The sequence below is a fragment of the Gambusia affinis genome, linkage group LG01 (assembly GCF_019740435.1).
Source record: "Gambusia affinis linkage group LG01, SWU_Gaff_1.0, whole genome shotgun sequence".
Taxonomy (NCBI): Eukaryota; Metazoa; Chordata; class Actinopteri; order Cyprinodontiformes; family Poeciliidae; genus Gambusia; species Gambusia affinis.
The window spans coordinates 23506807-23527753 of record NC_057868.1 but is presented as its reverse complement, the minus strand read 5'-3'; the positions used below and the strand labels follow the sequence as shown (position 1 = coordinate 23527753).

At 39.0% G+C, this 20947-nt stretch overlaps 2 protein-coding genes across 2 annotated transcripts; one reads left to right on the top strand and one right to left on the bottom strand.

The window, feature by feature from the left end:
• The first annotated feature begins 219 nt into the window (after positions 1 to 219).
• On the top strand, positions 220 to 3027 carry LOC122837075 (neugrin-like). Its single transcript, XM_044127156.1, has 3 exons — positions 220 to 749; positions 835 to 945; positions 1184 to 3027. The coding sequence occupies exons 1-3, from the start codon at positions 511 to 513 to the stop codon at positions 1752 to 1754; spliced, it is 921 nt and encodes a 306-aa protein (XP_043983091.1). The 5' UTR covers positions 220 to 510; the 3' UTR covers positions 1755 to 3027.
• Positions 3028 to 3203: 176 nt separating this feature from the next.
• Positions 3204 to 20426, bottom strand: LOC122837069 (sortilin-like). Its single transcript, XM_044127142.1, has 20 exons — positions 19385 to 20426; positions 17296 to 17355; positions 17073 to 17146; positions 16882 to 16984; positions 16610 to 16771; positions 15707 to 15780; positions 13390 to 13439; positions 12962 to 13089; positions 12254 to 12398; positions 11643 to 11798; positions 10898 to 11004; positions 10677 to 10779; positions 10393 to 10561; positions 9949 to 10139; positions 9677 to 9866; positions 8816 to 8932; positions 8065 to 8173; positions 7851 to 7963; positions 7611 to 7740; positions 3204 to 5487 (listed from the first exon to the last, which is right to left on the bottom strand). Exons 1-20 carry the CDS (start codon positions 19655 to 19657, stop codon positions 5473 to 5475), a joined length of 2469 nt encoding a protein of 822 aa, XP_043983077.1. The 5' UTR covers positions 19658 to 20426; the 3' UTR covers positions 3204 to 5472.
• Positions 20427 to 20947: the final 521 nt, after the last annotated feature.

Sequence of the window (20947 nt, the reverse complement as noted above, 5' to 3'; positions counted from 1 at the left end):
GCTGCTGAAATGTGCTATGCAAATAAAATTTGATTGATTGATTGATTGATTGATTGAACAAGCTATTTAATATTCAAATAAGTATATGCATATCTATATTTATTTAATTCAGTGTCATGTGTCATCTATTTAATTGCAAGCTCAATCAAATTTGGTACATTTGGGCCTGGCTAAAATCAATTTCTTTCGGGTTTATGTAAACACAACTTGGTGTAGTGTTTACATAGGATAGTTGTAAACACCAACTATCCTCCGTCCCGCTAGGTGGCAGCCTTGCATTAGCTCATAGCACTGAGCTGTGTTTGCGGAAGTAGTCACACTATGACGCTCGCATGTGAAGTCAGGAGGAGGCATTGAGCTTTAGTCAAGTCTCGTGTTTGTTCTAAGATAAGATAAACGCACTCTTCGTATTATTGCAAACTATTCTTTGTTCATCCCGTCTTAGCTTTTGCCGACTGACAAAATCTAATCATTTTGTTAGCATTGCACTCTAATGAAGCCCGTCCGTCTATGAGCATGGCCCGACCTCTTCAGGTCTGCTGCCTCCTCTTTAGGTTTTCTGCTCCCTCTTTGGCTTCCCCCGTTTATCTAAACGGCGTCAGATTCTCCAGCAGAGGCAGCAGCAAAGTCTGGGTGGACTCACAGAACCTTGTGAGCGGAGACAGAACCAGACCACAAACGTCCAGATTCAACGATGACGTGGAGCCTGAGCTGGAGGGGCTGGAGGATAAACTCCAGGCTGTGCTGGAGTAAGATCCATTATACATTATGCAAAATTATGCAAATGATGCAAACGTGATCATTGTAAGCAGCTTATCTTATGTTTCTTTTCAGCAAGGAGAAAAAGAGACAGCGATCAGTGAAGTTTGATATGATAAGAAGGAAAATGACTCCACCAGGAGCCCCCCAGAGGAAACTAACGTGGGATGCTATTGAGCAAATAAGGTGATGGTCTCTTTTTTTCAGTGTAGTGTGTGCTACTTTTGTTTTTCACCAAAAACCTAAAAATAGAGGCAAAATTATGGTGAATTTTTACCATTAGACCAAAACCTGTGTGGTGATTGTTGATTCTACTATACAAAAAGTAATATTGGTTTTGTGACTCTAAATAACTTTTGTTTAGTAAAAGCAAAAGTAAATATAACTCTTTATATTGCTGACACTTTTCACACACTTATTTCAGATATTTGAAGCAAGAGCAGCCAGAGGAGTGGACGATCAAGCGTCTCGCTGAGGGCTTCTCTGTCCCCCAAGATGTCATCCTGAGGGTCCTGAAGAGCAAGTTTACTCCCTCTCCCAACAGAAAAGTCAAACAGGATGCTAAAGTGATGGTTAGACTCAGCCAGCAGGCATTAGCTTCTGACAGCAGGAGGCAGGAGAGCAAACTGAAGCTTCCTCAAAGTCAAACACCAGCTACACTCATACCTAGACAGACAGAAGATGCTCCGATTTCTGAGACTGCTCCAGTTCAGGTGCTTCAAAGTAAAGATTCAGCATCTCTTGTTCCTGCTCAGCCTGCAAAGCTACCAGCTGGGACTTACAAAGAGGCTAGAGTGAAGGGGTCAACAGTAGACAGGGATGGTTTTAGTACAAAGGAAACAGAGGAGGATGAGGAGTGGGAGGAGAGCTGGGATGGGCAGGTTCTGACAGAGGAGGACCTTGAGGAGATTCTGGACATGGATAAACCCGTGCCTGTGGTGCAGGTGGGGAACGATTTCTTTGATGCAGAGGGACATTTTTTGTATAGAACCTGAGGACAGAATGAGTTGAAATGCTGAATGAAGATGATGTGTACACTGAAATTTATGTAATAAATAATATTCTTAGAAATGATCAAAATCCATGGAATTAGAATTTTATATTGAAGCCATTTTTTCTTAGCTTTTTAAAAAATATATATATTTTTCATTGCAGTATTAATACTTTTCACATTACAGCTGCACATTTTATTAGAATTTAATAAAAATTATTTATTCAGGGTAACACCTAAATGAAGGGAAAGTAAGTTAGATATGCTTTTTTTAAAATTGTATTCAGCTCTCAGGAAATGTGTACGAGAACCTTGCAAAAGGGTATTTTTGACATGAGAAAACATGTTAAGCCATTCAGCCTGAGGGAAAACAGGCCGTTATCGCTACAAAAACTTCTGAATCTTCCTTCTCCCTAGATTTAAATTCTTATCTAATATTCATAGAAGGAAAGAGTCATTCAGTGGCATAATTTGCATAGATATACTCTTAAATAATGGATGCCTGCTGAAGGTGTAGATCTAACTTCCTTGTCCAGTAACACTAGATAAGTGTTTTGCCCTAAAACTATAAAATGTCAATCTTAAATTTCCCAAACTGTTCATACACAGTTTGCAGATGTTCCAAGTCAGGATCAGAGATTAATGAGTATATTTAAGCATTTCCAGTGTCACATGTCTCAACCTCATCAGGGTTTAATAAGACATTTTGAAATACATTATTCTGACACACGCATTCAGAGTTCCTTGTGTTAGGCTACACCGATAATATCATTTATCACAGGAAGAAGTCACAGCAGCAACTTCAGTCTGAGGCAGCATAACCACATCCTGCAGGTGTTGTTAAATTTGGCTACCTACAGAAATCTCCAGTTGCTAAAGTGCATCTTGATTTCTGCATGTTTGCTAAAAGCAATCGGTGGTGTCAGAGTTTATTTTGGAGTATCAGAATAAAGGGCGAGTATAAATGCATGCCATACCTCAGATTGCAAATTCTACTTCCTCCGTTTTAAACTGCATTCTTCGTTGTGGCCGATCACATAAAATCCCAAGAAATTACAGTGAAAGTTGTGATTGTGATGTCAAATACAGATTTAGGTTTCGCATACAAGCTATTAGCCAAAGTGTAAAAAAAGGGTTTCAATGTCCATTACATGTTATACAGACATACTTACCAAAACTACAACTATTGCTTAAACCAGATACAATGCATTGACTAGTAGCTGACTTCTGTGTGCATTTCTACTCTAATAAGGTTTTTAAATGAGCAGAATGTCAATATGGAGGCCATTACATCAACTGTCGACAGTGACACAAAACAAAACTTTAAAGAACTTGGAAGTGCATTTAAGACCTTAGAAACAACATTTAAAATCCAGTATACAAGATTTTAAACCATTAATCTTTTTTTTTCTCAAGTTGATAGTATTCACATGAAATAACAAGTAAACACAAAAAGAGGAACATGACTTTATTGCCAAACCCAAAGAAAATAGCCTCCAATACACAGAAAAGAGAAACAGCAGTTACAAATGTTCAAACTTGAATATTTACACAACTAACCACAAAGACTTTTTAAAACCGATACATCAGTTTGAAAATGCAAGAAAAACATGTTTTCTTCAACACAATGCAATAAAGCTTCATTAAATAGATTTCATTTTCCAGTGTAATGCAGCTACATGGTAACCTCTCTTTTGAACTTAATTTCTTGTCAAACCATCTCAGCCAGAACCAATTTTAATATGAGCCCCCCAAAATAGTTTTTGCTTAAAAACCTTTAATGATTTAAGTATCATTCACATTTCTACATGCGGTTTAGCACTAACCTGTATAAAATAGATATTTACTGCGACAGGAGTCTTCGTTGGGGCAATAAGTGCAGCTTGGGGTTGTCACCGACTTTAACTGTTAAAACTAATAGGATGGTGGACGCCGGCCACATATCAGATTATCACTCCAGGCACTTGTTCAACCACATCCAATTTACTGCACTCTACACCAGCTGGTTATAAATAATGTAAACCTATAAAGTATTTAAAACAAGACTGTGTGAAAATGTTAAGACAAATCAGAGACGTGGTGGACATGGTTACAGATAAAACGGTGTAAAAGACGCAACCAGAAACAAACATTAACATTTGTATTGCAGCTCATCCAACCCCTACCAGGCTACAGTAATTATGCTTTACAACATTTACACAATTAATTACCTTCTTTGCATTGCTGTTATGTTTTCATCACCAATTTTATTTTTTATGCATTTGGTTTTCTAGTTAATGCAAAAAGATATGTCATATTTTGTAGAAGTAGAAGTAGAAAAACTGCTCAGATTATTACAAACACAGGTATATAGGATTACAGTGATCACTACTGTTACAACAGGTCTCGTTTAGGAAAAATGATCGACAAATGCCGAACATACAAGGGGGCTTTTGTGCTTTCAGTAGTTAGAACTGCAGTCTGAGCTTTAACAAGACAACCAACAACTCTAAGAGATGTTTTGTCATGCATGGACAAATGTCTTAAATATACAAAATCTTCACAGGTTATTGCTATCAAACCTCATAGAGATGCCTTATTATGAGAGATGCACCGATCAATCAGCAAGAGACCGGAATCAGGCCGATGCTCCGATTGGTGATTGGTAAAGTAAATACTGAAAAATATGATTTCCTACTTTTCCTGTTAAATGCGTCAAATCTAAGAATTCACATAATTTATGGCCAATGAATATATCAGTCAAAAGCATTCAATGTAATGTCTTCACTAAAAATGAGAAAGCAAAGGAAAATATGCTTAAATGTAGATAATTTCCTCATTTTTTGTTGGATTCCATATTTCCACCTCTTAAATAAAACTGCATTAAAATTACTAACTTCTGTGATGTAGTCAAACTGGGAGGGGGGAAAAAAAAAAAAAAATAATAATAATATGTATCAAAATTGGAAAATAGGACTCAGTATTGGCCGGGAAAACTGATCGGTGCATCTCTTCTTACTACTTCACCGCAATGCAAAGATCTACATACTTGTACTCCAAGAACACAGAGAAGTATGGAAGATTTCACCAACCGGAGAAATTTCTACAAACATGGAAACAATTTGGGAAAATACTTCGATAAAAGAAGGGATTAAGACTCAACTCATCTGTGAAGATTAATATTAGCCAGAGGCCAGTTGTGGGCCTTTAGGAAATCTCCAAATTGACATCTGACTGAAGCAGTTAAAGGAAAACTGTATTTATGTACAAGTGTGTGATAAAAAACAAAGACAAATCTTCAAAAGTGGAAGAGAAAAAAAAAAAAAAAAAAAAAAAAAAGATTTCCAGGAGCACTTCCAGGAAATGGAAGAGGCAGGACCCGTAAAGCAGAGGAGACTTTATACAACTCACTTTTCCTTCATTCCTAGTGCGCTACTCAATTTTTCTCAGCAGCTCAGCTGTTTCTTCATTTAGTGAAATCAATAACTGAAAGTTTAAAACTTATTCAGTACAACCGACACCTTAAACATGATTTCCTTCATGGTTCTCCCCAACTGCGGCATTAGCTCTCAGCAAGCCTTCATACATTCATTTGACTTAGCCAATGACAGCAGAGTCTCTGTCGCTGAGGCTGAAGTTTACATCAGAGGGTGAAAGGAAAAAGTAGCTGGAGAGGAGAGTGACAGGAACAGCGGCTGGCTGCGGGACAACCTGTTGCTCGCTTGGTTAAGAGGTGGCGCCTGCTATTCAAGCAGATCCTGCACAAACACAAGACAGCACAGCACTGAGGCCAGAACCAACACTCTGGGTAAATTAGACACTGTACACAAAAACACACCCAACTCAGTTTCACAAGTGACGTACATATGTCTAATCTCCAAGATCCCTTCACAGTGTGAAGATAACTAGTTTCTGTGTCGCCTTTTTAAAAGGTCGGTGTCGTATTGCAGAGCTTCAGTGTTGCGTCTGGGTGAGGCAATGTCCGCTTCGGGTTACTACAGGTTTTCTCATAAATTAACCCGAGCCGAGTCTTACCTCTGCTCAGAATGAAGCTGGCCAGAACAATCAGCGGCTCCAGAGGCGCTGGAACACTGACCTCAGTGTTTCAGCCAAACTAATACAACTGAGGGATCGTTGGATGAAACACTCATGTTAAAAGTAATGAAAGTTTAAGCATTTGCATCGAAACAGAGCAATTTTTCAGCCAGTAGTTTGACTAGAACCAGCAATGATCTGAACTTGAACAAATATAATCCTGATTTTACTTTAATAAATAATAATAAAAAAAAATAACATTTCACTTTTTCAATTGTTAAATAAATTATCACAATGTCTTGTGTTTACTTATGAGATAGTGGGTTAGTAAAAAGTTATAATCAATTATCACTATTGCAAATATACAGAATCCTCAATGCTGATTGGTAGCTATAGTGAAGATGTGTAAAAAGCCTTAAATTAACTCATGTTTCTTCTGTGATCATTTGTCAAGATGCTTTGGATCATGACGATTGATTTTCTGTTTTCTGGGAAAGGCCACCAGGTTTTATTTAAATTTCATGCACAGATCTGATGTTTACAGAGCCCTCCAGGGACACGGGGGAAATTTTTTCTTTGCATGCTCCTCACAATACTGTACTGATCAGTTCATGATAATAATAAACAAGTTTGGTCCAAAACACTGATTGAAAATCGATTCTTTTTACTGCATGTTTATGTCTATTAAGGCTAAGATGGAACGGCACTGAAAGCCATTCAGACTACAAACACAACAGAGACACAATTAAAACTGTCAGATAACTTTTTACCCGTGATAATAATTCAGAAACAGTCCAAATAGTTTGGATGTATTTTTATTTCTTTCCTACTTATGGAAAGTTTCTGTTTACATCACAGGTTTGTGATGCCTTCTATACTAAAGAAAAAAATATAACATATTTCACAAAGAGATATTAACATGCATGGAAAAACCTCACATAACCTTGTATTAAGGAAGAAAGTACGGCGGCCACCTTAAGAAGGGCTTACAGTATGTTTGTCACATATTATGTCACATAACTGATCAGTAGATTATTGCGAGGGAACAAAAGAAAAAAAATAAAATTCCCATGTCCCCCAGGACTCTGTAGATGTTCATACCTCTGGTAGATTAATATATATTTTTATAAATTCAACAAAAAAATTAAAAAAATGGAATAAAGTAAAATGACTCAATTCCAAATATAACCTTTATTGGCATTAAAGCAGAAAAACCCGAATTGCTGACCAGTTTTCTGAATGTTTCCACTGGCGTGTTGATGATTTATCTTTAGAGATAAGCTCCAAGGCTTTCAGGGTGGTAAAAAGGCCATCGCCCTAATGTTTAACTTCCACTACAAATTCTTCCGCATACTGAGGAGCAGACACTTTAATACTTTAACAGGATTTTAAAAGTTAATCTGCTTTTTACCGTTAACGAGAAATATTAGAACTGGAGAGATTTGTTCAAGCATTTAAAAATCAGTGACAATATAAGACTGTATTTTGTACTAGATGCAGTTGGAACAAATAAAGGCTGTTGCAATAGTCCAGTGATATTACCAACAGTTCAGGAAGGGATGCACTATAAAAATCACACATTCACCATAGTTAAAATTAAAAATGCAAACCTTTTCCACATATTCGTCACTTGCGAAAAGATGATGCAAAAAAGATGCACTTCTCTGCTTATTGCAAATAAAAACCTTCATGTACTCTTTAATTTACTTTTATTGCTCAGTATTTATAATTCTATACAGAAAGAAACCAGCTTACATTTAGTGTAGAAAACCTGAAGACTGTGTGTGTGTGTGTGTGTGTGATATTTTACGTTATGTTAAGGAGAAATAGTTTTTTTCCGACATACCTCATCAGAGTCATCATGAAACTCTATTTTGCCATTGGGGGCGTGGTTGGTGTCCAGCGGCTCATCCATCCCGTCTGCAGCGTTGTCCTCAACGTGTTGCTGCAGCACAGAGTACCTGTGCACCAAAAACCTGCAGAACACATTTAAAAGACTGTCAGGAAACCAAAAACCATTCAAAATGTGAGGAGAGGATACATTAGGCCTGTGGTTTATAGGGCAAATGAGCCGGTAAACACCAACCTGCCGCCGCAGACGTACTTCCTGACAAAGACCACTCCTGCTGCGACGCTCAGCAGCATGACGACGGCGACTGCTAACAGTATGGCCACAGACTTGGAGGAGTGACTGTCTGTCTGCAGAGAACACAAACGGACAGAAATGTGGGGAAATGCAAACACAGAACCAGAGCACAGATAAACAAACGATTGCGGTTTGTTTTCGCAGAGGCACCAACCTGAAGCTCTGGAGATACAAGATCACTGACACATCTCTTACTGAGGTCAATCTCTTTACGCTGAGGCATCTGTCCTCCTTCACATTTATCTCCAGGGATTTTTCTGTACCTGAGGACCAAAACACAGATTATTTTAGAGTTGTCCAGCATGAAAGTCTATAATAGGTGTTCAGGGATTTGCGCATAAGAAAAGAACAACTAATCTTTTTAACTGACTTCAAAAAACAATACAAGAGAAAAAAATGTAAATCCTTAGTAAACATGTCTGAATTATCTGCTGTTCTTTGCATGTACAATGTGTAATAATAATTGTTAAGCTATATAGCAATTAGAAATGTACTTGTATGTCAGTAAAACTCACCAAATATTTAGTTTTGAGTAATATTCACTCTTAAAACAAGTTTCACTGTGAATCATCATTAGTTTACTTTCACTTCTTTCTGCATCGCAATTAGTTCCCGATTCTTAAGGAACTAATTGTCATGCACTGACACAAAACACAAACTTCCTCCTTGTACCCAGTATGGCTTCAGCTAAATCAACAATGCAACACCTAAAACTCCACCAACACTCTGGTTGACAAATTTTCCAGAAACCTACAGAGATTACTCACTTAGAAACCAGCTACATCAAGTTCTGGAGCATTAATGGCAAAAGTACAGAGCTAACGCATGTGATGCCAATACATCACTTGGGAAGTGAACCTTCGCGATGTAATTAAACTCGAATTTGACAGAATCTGAAACCTTACCCGTTGGTCTGCAGTTGCTCCTCTTTGCCATGCAGGCAGAACTCCAACACTTTGCCCTGCAGGTCCGGCTGCTCCACACACTCAGAGCTGTTCTCTTTACGAGAGTATCCAAAGTCACTGCAAGGAGTCACACAATACCAGGATCAATACTCTCTTAATAAGGTATTCATGCCATTTAATTATTTTCCATATAACAGCTTTGTAGAGAAAAAAAATAAATAAAAAAAATAAAAAATAAAAACTCCTGGTTTTCTTCTTTGTTTGTTTGAATTTAAAAAAATCTGAAACGTGCGACAATAATTCATATTCTGCTATAAGCAGAATCTTTGGCCTTGCTGCTTTACTAAGGAAAAGTTTTTCCAAAACCTGATGCTTCCACTACCGTGTCACTGTGGGGACGACGTGTTCAGGATGATGCAGTGGTAGTTTTTAGACACACGGTGCTTGGATTGAAAACAGGATTTGGTGCCATTTCAACAGTTTTCCTTGCCACTCCTTATTAAATTACCAGAGTACATGACTCAGTTATCCCGTCACCAGATTCTCCCTCCTGAGCTGTGGTTCTCTTGGATGCCTTTTTCTGATTAATGCACTCCTTCCCTGGTTTCCAATTTAGGTTCTACAATCACTGTTAAAGTGGATTTCATTCAGGGGATCGTGTAACGGACTGAATGACAACCTTTCAGGTTTTATTTGTAAATGATTTTGAAAGCCATGCATAACTTTCTTCTACTTCACACGTTAGAAACTATTTTGTCGTCGTCTCTTGCACAAACTGTGGCATAGCTTAAGAGCCGTGAATATTTGCAAAACCACTTTTCAGGTTTGAACAAGAAAAGAAACACCTTCTCTGTAACTTACCACAAGAAGTCGTCCAGGGTGCATGCACATGGAGTTGGCTGTGTGTTCACGGTGTAATCACGTCCATTCCAGCACACGGAGTCCTTTCTGAGCCGCAAGAACGTCTCTTTGTAACCCAGCATGCAGCCGTCTGTCGGGTCACTGATGTCATCAGAGTGGGCCAACCACTGCACGTAGTCGTCATCGTTGCCTACAAAATCATAAGTAAGGTCAAAGTACTTGAAAACATGCAGTTAGGAATTAGGAGTAATCTCTTTTATTGCATGACTTGCAGTCTCTGGTGAGGAGTTCCCTGAAGTCGATGGTGAAGGACACCCAGTTCTGGGTGATGAGGGAATCTTTGTAGCCCCAGATGCTGACATTCATGGAGCGAGCTCCCGGCTCTGAAGCCAGCCCCGTGAACGAGATTGGCTCGTTGGTGAATGTGTAAATACTCCAGCACTGTCCTTCATCGGTGGAAAATCTGTCAGGAAGGTTAAAGAGAATAAAAGTAAGAAAGTCGAAGAAAGGACAGGGTGGAGCTCGCTTGCACAAAGCATTGATATTTATACGATTCATCTGAATTAGTAGCAAATCCAGTAATTACAGGCTTAAAACCTGCAGAGAGGGATTCGCTGGTGTAGAAGTGAGAGGCCAAATATTTTATATATCCAATCACAAAAGCTACAGAACCAAATCACCCCAGGCTTTACATTCATTCTAACTAAACAACTCACTTGATTTTGTTGATGGGTTTGCCATTGTCCTCCACAGCCACCAGCAGCCCTCCTGAGTCCAACATGGCATAGTGATGGGGCCCATCAAGAGCCTTTATCCAGCTGTAGCCTCCATCATCGGACACATAAACATCAGACTTCAACACCGAGATGGCGTCCCCAACACTGCCTGAAAAAAAAACAAAAAAAAACAAAAAAAAAACAACACGTCAAAAATGCTCAGAGCGCCAAAAGCAATCGGGTTTGTTTCAAACATTTCTGTCCTGCAGGGTCAACATGATTACCATGAGCTATGATTAGACCCACAGCGTTTGGCTCCGTCAGGGGCGGCATGGGGACGTCCAGCTTCATAGCAATGCTGTAAGCCGCATGGATGTGGAGACTGCACTGTAGATTCAAGAGAAACACAATCCAAAGTGATATGCGGTTGCTGCAAAGGTTAGATTCACACCTGAACCTGCAGATGTGCAAAAACCTTGAGAACATAAACTTTGTCTAATTATACCTTGTCTGGATCCTTGGCTGTAGTGTCACACTTGGTGTTGGCAGGTTTCTGCAGGGGAACCCACTCTCCTCCCTGGTCAAAGGACACCACAGACTGAACAGAGGTATCTGGAAATAAATGGATAAAAAAAAAAAAAAACACAAGGAGAACGCATTTACAGGTAGCCGAGGGCGAAAGCCAGGAATAATGTTAGCAAGAAAAAAAAAAGAAGCTTGATTCAATAAATTCAACACATAAACAGGCAAATCAATACAATGCGAAAGCAGGGATGAGAAGCAGGTCTAACAGTGAGTGTCTAATTAAATATTTACTTCACACACTTCTGAGGGTGTGGAGTGGAGGAGCAATGTGTGCGAGTCTGTTTCTAAGAAGAATCTGAAGGCTGCTACAGTCTTTTGCTAAAGTGTTCACCTCCTTTCTTTTAAACCTTCCCACATTTTATGATATTATGGGTTGCTAGAGTTGATTGGAGGATTAGGTTGAGTTAAAACAATCCAATATGAACCCTTTCGCAAGAAAGGATGTGCAATGTTTCTACCTCTAAATTTGCAAATGTGGTGGAGACATAACCCAAAAGGCTTGCAGTTCCGTCTACACAGAGCGGTGCTTCTACAAAGTATTTGTTCGCAGTTTTGTTCTTCCACTTCACAGTTACACTTCGAAATGTGTCTTGTGAGAAAATGTGAATACGTGTAAGACGGGTGTGAGTTATTCCAGCATCTGCATACTTAGAAACACAAAGTACCTTCTGCCAACACACTGGTGATGAAGACTCCTCTCAGGGAAGTGACGTTGGTGAAGTCGGTGTCGCCCCCCGTCGTCGTATAAAGATGACGCTCCAGTGACTTGGAGTAGACCGTGCCTCGATCGTCCGAAACATAAATTGTACCAAAACCCGTATCTGTAAAAGAAGATCACACAGGACCTGATGAGGATCTAAAAATAAACACGGCAGGGTAGTGTTACAACTGGAGCATGTAGGCACCGAAAACAGATATGCAGGAAAATCTAAATGGCATCAGCCCAAAGGGTATTAGAGGGATTGGATGAAAACGTAGTTTGTTAAAGTTCTGAAAGTGTCAAAAATGACAAGAAACAGCTACATTGTCTGCTGGTGCAAGTTAAAACTGATATGAGCGTGTTATCAAACTTGACAATCAGTACCACAGGCAAAGTTTTGCATGTGCAAAATCGGATAAACAAGGTAACTAATTTGAATGCTATTGTTTTGTTTACTTAAAATGTAAACATCTTACAAAAGTACTTCCCTTGAGACATTATCAAACATACCCATGTCTACAAGAGCTCCATACCAATACCGTTTTATTAAACATCTGAGTTACTACTTGCTCTGACCTCCAGGCTCATCAACATGCATGAAGACCATGTCGTCATTTGCTGCCAGGATGGAGTAGAACTGCTCATGGCCGACCGGAGGGAGCTGAGCCATGTTCCAGCTCTCACCCTGATCCACGGACACGTGGATCATCCTCATAGTGCCCTGCATGAACAGAGAAGCAAAAGGAGTTCAGGTCAGAGAAGAGCTCATTTAAAACATAGGAACTCTAGTTTGGATCCCATAAACACTGACAGTATTAGTGTTACTGTTTTGTTCAGAAAAAAAAACTTATCAACTCCATTTTTCTGAATGAAAACTTACTGACATTTTTTGCTGAAGAAATAAAAACAAAAGGAAGAGTTGGGGGAGGAGGAAATCAATAAGACTTTCTCTAAAGTTTTTTTCTAGTTTCTAAAGAACGTGTGCATCCTATGCAAATAGCTTCCCCAGGCAGGTAATATTTCAGATGGTTCTGATAAACGCATCAAATAGCGAAAGATATTTTTAAAAGGTACTTGTAGTGTACATTTCTCTATCAAGTTTATGGGAGAAGTGTGATACTAAAATGCAATGTTGGCATTTTACGTCAATTACTTCTCTTTTTAATCTAGATGTGGAATTACCTGAAGAACGAATTTTCTGACCAACCTAAAGGACTAAACAACTAAAGGTCTCCTCTGATGTTTTAATCACACAGCCTTAAATAAATTCTCTTTTAGACTGACCTTTCCCGTCATTACTGAAGCAAAGACGAAGCGTCCACCCAGGCCAAAAGAGAAGATCTTGCTGGCAACAGTCTTGATGGTTTTACCCAAGTCTGTGCTTCTCTTTAGCTGCAACATTCCCCTGTCACCTGAATCATGCAAGGCAGGTCATTGAAATCATCAGAAATATTGAAATGTGAAACAGTCAGAGCATGTAGCATTTTTGACCAGCTCCTCGCCTCATCTGACATCAACTTTTACCACCTTGATACATTTTATAGTATCGCTGGATGTTATTGTTTGAATCATTTATCCTGTCCTCTAGACACCCAAGATACTTTTAACTACACTTAGCTTAGCCACAACAAAGTACGAAAAGAAAAACTGGAGAAGGAGTGAAATGCTGGAGCCCAGCACGTTTCAATTTTGCTAAGGGAGGAATCACTTACTGCAGGATCCATTTTGGCTGCTTGTGAAGAAGATGGTATTTTTTCTTCCCCTACATGGAGGAGACAAAAGAAGAGACGCTATGTGAGGAAAAATAAGTTGCACACAGCTTTGTTCCCATTGTTACTTGTTAAAATGTCAGAGTGGGGAAAAAGTTACTTTGTTTTACTTATTTCTCCGCTGTTGTAAATAAAACACACAGTTGAAAGTCTTAAAAGATTGATTAATAATTATAAATATGTAAAATAAAGCAATTTTTGGACTGAGCAAAATTTCTAGGCAATTAAAATTTAACTTTTTAATGTGTTTTTTAACAATACAACCATTAAGCATTTTGTTGAAAATTATGTGGCGATACTTTTTTAAAAAGTTTGTTATGCTAATGCATCCGTTCCTCTAAAATTATGCTCTGCAGAACACAGTTTTTCTGAAATTACAGCTGGAGAATAGATCTTTTCCAACTTTGTACATAAAAAAAGTCTGACATTTTTGTCTAGATTTATTTGCAAATTGGATTGTCTTGCTGGAAAGAAAGGCTCATCTAACCAGTTTTCTTCTAGGACTGTTGTGAACTTAGCTCCGTCCATCTTCCCATCAACTCTGACCGCCACATTCGTTCCAGCAGGAGGAAAGCATGGTCATCACCATGTCGGTGTGTTCAGGTAGCTTTCCAAATGTTTCAACTTTGCCTAAAGTGTCTGGATAAAACCTTCAAGGCCAAAAGTTCAAACATGGTTCAGCAAAAAAAAGTTGGTTCAGCAAAAAAAAGTTGGTTTCGCAAAAAAAGTTGGTTTCGCAAATTTTCAAATGTTGCTGGCGTCCTCACTTTATGATCACAGCTACTTTTCTTTTTGTCTTCTAAATGTCGACCATTAAATTTAATTTTAAACTTACTACTCTTCCATAAAGGCTTCATTTGTGAAGGGCACAAATGATGGCTGTCTTGTCACTAGATTTGCCTACCTGACCTTTGCAGCTTCTGCATGGTAACCAAAAGCCTTTTGGCTGCTTCTTTGATCTATGCCCTTCTTCTTCTGTCATTTTAACTGGCCACGTATTTCTCAATAGGTTTTTGCTGTTCTACTATCTGCCGTCACAGGATCGTCTGAACTGAACTGAACTTCTCTGTGATCTGCCTGCTGTGTTCTTTGGTCTCTCTGTTTGCTCATCAATGTTCCCTAGCAAATAAAACTGGATTTATGGTGAGGTTGTATTGAGTCATATTAGGGGTGCACTGATTTATCTGTGCTGATTTATTTAATTTTGGGAGATAGGTGATCGGCCGATTTTTACATGTGAAGCCGATCTTATTCACCGATGTTATCAACCCTTGCAAAAGTCTAAAAATTAACCACTGTGCTTTTCTTTTCTCCCGTGAGAGAAGTTCGACTGACAAACCGGCTGACCAGGTCATGTTTGCACATTTACAGTTAACAATAGTCTCCTCACTGTTGCCAATTCAGCAACTTTCTTGATCTATTGAGCAACATTTCAGACAAAATAAATGGTATCAGCCAAAATCGGAATCGCCAAGTTAGGCTTTTTAAAAGATTGGTATTTGGCGACCGGCCAGAAAGCTGCAATCGATGCACCCCTAATTCATACATGTTCAAATGAAGTAACTTCTAAAGACAATTAGATGCACTGCATTTTATTTAGAGGTATCAGAATAAATGGAGGCTCAATAAAGTCATACGAAACCGGTTTTTTTATTATTTGTATTTTAAAAAGCACTGAAAACCATGCATCCTTCAAGTTTAGTTAAACTTAAGGGTATGAACACTTTAGCAAGGCACCATGTTTTCATGCTCCCAGCTCAGACGTGTCATTTCTGATTAAGGAAGAAAAGCTTCTGCTTCAGAAACAGCTCCTGTGAACACCATTTTCCAAAGGTCAGGTGACTCGTTACAGCATTAAAACTGAAGCTAAAATGCTACAAAAAGGTTGCAAAGCGATAAGCAAAAGGAAGTGTGTTTGAAAACAACCCTGGACTCAAGAAAGGCTTGGCACCAGCAGAGCAATCCAGTTTTACTGCATGTTTGGCAGCTGATGCAAACTTCATTTCAGAATAGAGTTGAATCTGACTTAAGGCATGAGAATAACTTCAGCACATTCAGTATGTGTCAACCACATTTAGTCTATGGTTTGAAAATATTTGTTTTATTCACCTCACGCCACAAAGAGAGTAGGAACTAAACCAACTTCCTAAACTCAAGCTTTATTACAGCCGAAAATGAAAGAACAGCACCAGATTATAAAAGCTTCTACACATAAAACTATAGTGGATATTAAATGAGTTCAGTGTCAGCCGTCTCTCACCATTTAAAGAGGCACACCATGTCAGCGATTTTCTTCCAGTTGCGTCCAAAATCTTCTGAAAGCCAAAGTTCATTCTGAGAAAGAAAATAATCATTAACTCAAGAATTCATACAAAATAAAAAATAAACTTTTGTGAGCTTCAAACAAAAGTTGAAAGACAAGCTCATAAACCTCAGAGATTGTTAATAAATAAACGCTAAGCAAACAAAGTGGTGTTTGAGTATCATAAATTAATTGGGTAACTCCCTTCTTCAACATATTCTCAAATGTATTTCATATTAACCTTTTTCTCTAGATGAAAGTATAAAATTACAAAAACACATGAATAATATGACTGACCATTTAGACTTGCCCATGTCTAAACTTGCCCAGTTTAGACATGGGCAAGTTAGAAAGTAACCAATTACAAACTACAGGTGTCCCAAAACTTTTTCGGAATAAGAATTAAAAACTAAAGTTTCCTTTTTTTAAAAAAACAAAAATAAAACACATATTCAGGAAAAGTTTAGTCCAATTTAGCAAAATCATTGGAGAAAAAAATAAATAAAATCAAACTAATAACAATGAGCACTAATGATACTTAGTTTATTTAGCACTGCTATGAAACATTTAGTTTTTGAGCTAGTGCTAGAAGCCAATCAGCCTCTCAGCTAGAGCTAACTAGTCATTAGCTAATCATCTAACAAGAACCTAAATTATTTTACTCTTAAAGGAAATGTGCACAGTTAGAACAACAGTGCTTTTTGTTTTCATTTAGGATTAATAGAAGTTTTTTTGAACTGAACTTAATTCAAGTCCGTTTTAGTTGCATCATAATTGCTCCAACAAATCGGGCTTTCATCATTATTACTGTCCAACCAACTCTGTTTCTTTCCTTAAAAGTCATCTGCATGCACTTCTTACCCTCATGCTGAGGACTGCCAACACATTGGAGTTCTCAGGGTTGTATGAGATCTGCATCATGGGTTTGAAAGGCAAGTTCAGGTGGGCAAAAGTCTTCCCAAAGTCACTGGAGACAAAAATCCGATACCCATCTCCTCCAGAGATTTCAGCCGTCAGGATCACCTAAAAGCCAGAGTTCAAATGTTGCTGTTCAGGCACCATTGCAGTGGTTCTGTTTGCACAAGTCAAAAACAACCAGATGAGGTAGTGGCAAAGAAGAGGATGTGGCTTACTTTGCCTGAATTCTCAGGGCCGATTGCTATGCCAAACTCTGCTGAAATGAAGGTGTTGTTGATCAAGTTGGTCACATCCTCAAACGACTTCCCGTAGTCCTCACTGGCGGAGAAGAAGTTGCAACAACAATGAGATGTAATCTGACATGCAATAGGCAAACTTCCTAGCGAGGCGAGTTTACTAGACCTACCTACGGTAGAGTTTGGACTGGCCGAATCTCAACAAGAAGAAAGGAACCTGAAATGTGGTCAAAGCCAGTATGACCTGCGAAGAACAACGGTTCAAGGAAACACAAGTAATGTCGTACAACTCTGACGTGACAAAAACATCTTCATATTTGCCTGCAGACTGGCTTACACTAAAAGAACCAAACATATTTGACTCGATCATGTCCCGATGGGTACAACACTCACCCCTGTGCCATCTCCAACCCAGGCCAGTGACACGGAGCCACTCAGGTCATTCAGTGTATACTGAGAAAAAAAAAAAAAGAAAAAAAGAGAACAAACAATTGTTTAAGAGTAGCTTAATCGGATGAATGTCAACATCCTTATCACATGCAGTAGCTGGCAAAAATGGGACTAAATGACAGTTACCAACACATATTGATACAATCGTGTGCATGCGAGTGTGATTAATGTGGCCAAGTCATTTCCAGATCCAAGTTCAGATGTGAGAGGTAAATGAAATACACAGCACTTTTAGCCACCTACACTTGTCCCTGGCTAGCTTTCAACTATAACACACGTTTTCATTTAACTTACAAACATTTATTATGAGTGTGAGTGAACACAGTCCAAGCACCACAGATTCTGCTTACAGCACACTTTGAGAGCAATGGATGGATACTTACTGTAATTTTGATTTTCATAGGCCGACCACCATAAAGATAAGTTTCCAAGTGATTATAATGCAGATGCCAATTTCTCATAAATTAAGATAAACGTAATAAGATGGTATTAATTGTTGGGCTACCTGGTCCAGAAGCCGACCTGCTTCACAGATATGCTGCCGTTTGCTGCCAGCCAGAGCTTTTCAAACAGCCCTACTTAAAGGTAACGATGGTAAATCCCCCCCAACATCATGTCTCTTCATGTTTTTCACCAAGTGATATTTCCAAATAGCCATTTTTGTTCGTGAGAAGCAAAGTGCGATAGCATTGTTTAACCCTACTGACTGACTATGAACAGTGTAAACAGTACACTGATAACCAACCAATGCTTTGAAACTGGTACCAACACACCTATGCTTACTTTAAAATACCTTGGGGTATTTTTTTTATTTTTATATAATGTTATTAATTTTCATAGGTTAGCAGCAGATAAAGTCTTCAGAAAGCAGACAGAATCACCTTTATCAAGTATACTTTTGAATTCACTGTCAAATGTAGACCTGCTGCCTCTTCAAGATTCGTTTCTTAAACAACAGTTTGTGGGCCCATTACTCATCACACACTGTGCTGAGAGCTGTTCATGCAGAAAGCAGGCCAGTGCCTGTGGGACCTGGATGGTAACCTCTGCGGAAAGACAAGGCTGAGCCTCCAGGAACTCTCTCGGCCTGAGATTACTGGAGCCAAGTATACAAAGTACGCCATGCAAAGTTGATCACATGGCACCGGTGAGCCATGCAAATAAGCAGCACATGGTTCTTGTTTAATCTCTGGTTTTGTTTTTGAAGAGAAGATTTATGAGCTGGTTTTCCTGGTTAGTTTTTTTGTTGTTTGTTTCTGTCTCTGCTACCTAACAACACTTCCTGCTTCTGAAGTGCTTCAACTACCCCAGCACAAGCACAGCTTTTAATTACAAAATAACCAACACACCGTCAGTCACAAGGATTTCAACTGGTTTCAAATTTCCTGTCAGCGTTCAGGCAGTTTGGGCAGAAGAGAAAACAAATGGATGCTGTGTGGTCCAGAAGGAAAATAAATGTGTGTCAGATACTAGTGCAACCTTTTGGGATGCATAAACAGGCCTGACTGTTTAACTTGATTTTATTACATTGTGCCAAATTCTTACGGGAAATACAACTGCAGAGGCAATAAACTGGAGCATCTCTATTTATAGTCTGAGAAAAATTGAGGAACTGGAAAGGTGCACTTTAGTTTTGATTTGCGTTTACAATTTCATATGTCTTTGCTTGTGATTTCATTTTATTATTACTAAAACATACACAGGCAATTGCTGATGAGCAAATACTAACTCATGATCTCTATGTAGCAATAAAGTCATTTTTGGGGGGGGGGGGGTGCTCCAGATAGTTTAGAGGCCCTAATTCTCTTATGCTTCTGGCCTTCTCTTTCTCTATGAAAAAGAGTTATGCCCGTGTGACATCTAGCAATTAAGCATATGAAATAATAAAAAAAAAAAGCTCAATTTATCTACCAGGAAGAGCCCATTAGGCCTATTCGTGCACCTGGTAAGCACCTGCGCACTATCCTCCCTCCCAAGGCGCAGTTTAATTGTCAGACTGCGACTTGAAACAGGACCTCTGATGGTAACTTACATTGTGGGTGTTGTCTTTTAACTTGCTCGGATACTCTTTGTGCTTTTTGCACGACTCGCCTTGGTCGACGCTCCTTCGCCGTATCCTGTGGTGGTGCGATGCGCCCAGCCACGACGGCAGGGACCTCTTCACGATTTGCGCGGCTCTCTTCTCCACGGAGCGCCTCACGAACACCGGCTGTCCGAGAGCTTTGGATCCCGGCTGGAAATCCAAGCCACCGGCTGGGAGAGCGCAGACGGCGAGCAGCAGGAGACAATGCAGCGGGAGTCCCATCCTGCCAGCTGATGAAAGCGGCAAAAGCGAAAGGCGACCCAAAAGAAAAGAAAAGCACTAAATCCCTCTTTGTTTATCCTGGGCTCGTTGAAGAATTGAAGGTCGCTGCAGCTCCGCCGCGGATGACATCAACAAAACAGTAGTCGTCCTGACAGCGACTGCACCTGCTTTGAAAACAAAGAACGTCCTTGTTTCCCAGGCAAGGAGGGGAAAAAACAAACAATAACTGCAAAAACAAAAATTATCTGATTTTTTTTTGCGTATAATAAACCGGTTGGTGTGACACCAATTATTCGCGCTGCCGCTCCACAGCCAACATGATACACTGTACAGTAAGACAAATGGCCTGCATTTCTACTGCTGTGCTCGTTTGTGATTGGCTTATTGTGCAGCATGGCCAACCCCTTGGCTTTTCTGTTTGGTTAAATTATCTAAAGAAGAGGTTGGACTGCACAATTAGCTGTCAAAAGACAGTCAAGGTAGGTTGAGCGATAGCTACTACCATGCAGCTCTATCTAGTAGTCTAAACTTTGTCTGAGCACAAAAAGAGCAAAACGTTGAAAGAGACTTAGAGTCCTTTACTGACAACGCAGCTTATAACGACGAGAACAGCAAAACTGCAGCCTATAAATTAATTCATGCTGCATCGACCTTAGCACAGGTGGTGGTAAGTAGAAGAAAAAATAAAAATAAATAATTGTTATACATACGTAGGCTGTTGATGCGATCATCAGAATGAGTTCATCATGTCAATCATTTATTTACTACTTTTCATTTATTCCTATTTTAAGCCCGTTTCGTCGTGATGTAGATGAAAAGATGAAAATGTCTCGGAAAAGGTTTAACATTTCCGACCTCGTTTCTGTCATATAAGTATGTGAGAGTTGTCTTCAAATAAAGCAAGATAATAAAACCACATCACCCTTTTTGGAGGGGTGATTGTCTATTTTATTTTTGTATTTTTATTTTGTTTACGTTTTATGTTGTTGTTCCCCCCCCCCCCCAGAAATAATACTAATAAAAATAAGGGGATCATTTTTGTCCATTTTTTATTATTGAACCATACTGCAGTAGAAGTACCAAATATTCAATCATTGGCCAGTATACAAAAACTACATCAATTTCCAGATTGTTTAAAGGTGGCACGTAACAGCAAAACACAATAATATGTAAGAGTTCATACATTTATGCAAAAAGTATCTCACATTCCCGTGTGGGGTTTTTTTTCAAGCATGCTCACATAACATTATATTATGAATAGTTTCGGCTTAAGAGAACTATAAAAAGTGT

Excerpts from the sequence above, each read along its gene's own strand:
- LOC122837075 (XM_044127156.1), top strand. The coding sequence starts at position 511 with ATGAGCATGGCCCGACCTCTTCAGGTCTGCTGCCTCCTCTTTAGGTTT. Across the intron at positions 750-834 it reads AAACTCCAGGCTGTGCTGGA|CAAGGAGAAAAAGAGACAGC; the intron begins GTAAGATCCATT and ends GTTTCTTTTCAG. Across the intron at positions 946-1,183 it reads GATGCTATTGAGCAAATAAG|ATATTTGAAGCAAGAGCAGC; the intron begins GTGATGGTCTCT and ends CACTTATTTCAG.
- LOC122837069 (XM_044127142.1), bottom strand. The coding sequence starts at position 19,657 with ATGGGACTCCCGCTGCATTGTCTCCTGCTGCTCGCCGTCTGCGCTCTC. Across the intron at positions 16,985-17,072 it reads CAGTCCAAACTCTACCGTAG|TGAGGACTACGGGAAGTCGT; the intron begins GTAGGTCTAGTA and ends CTTCTCCGCCAG. Across the intron at positions 7,741-7,850 it reads AAGTACGTCTGCGGCGGCAG|GTTTTTGGTGCACAGGTACT; the intron begins GTTGGTGTTTAC and ends TGTGTTCTGCAG.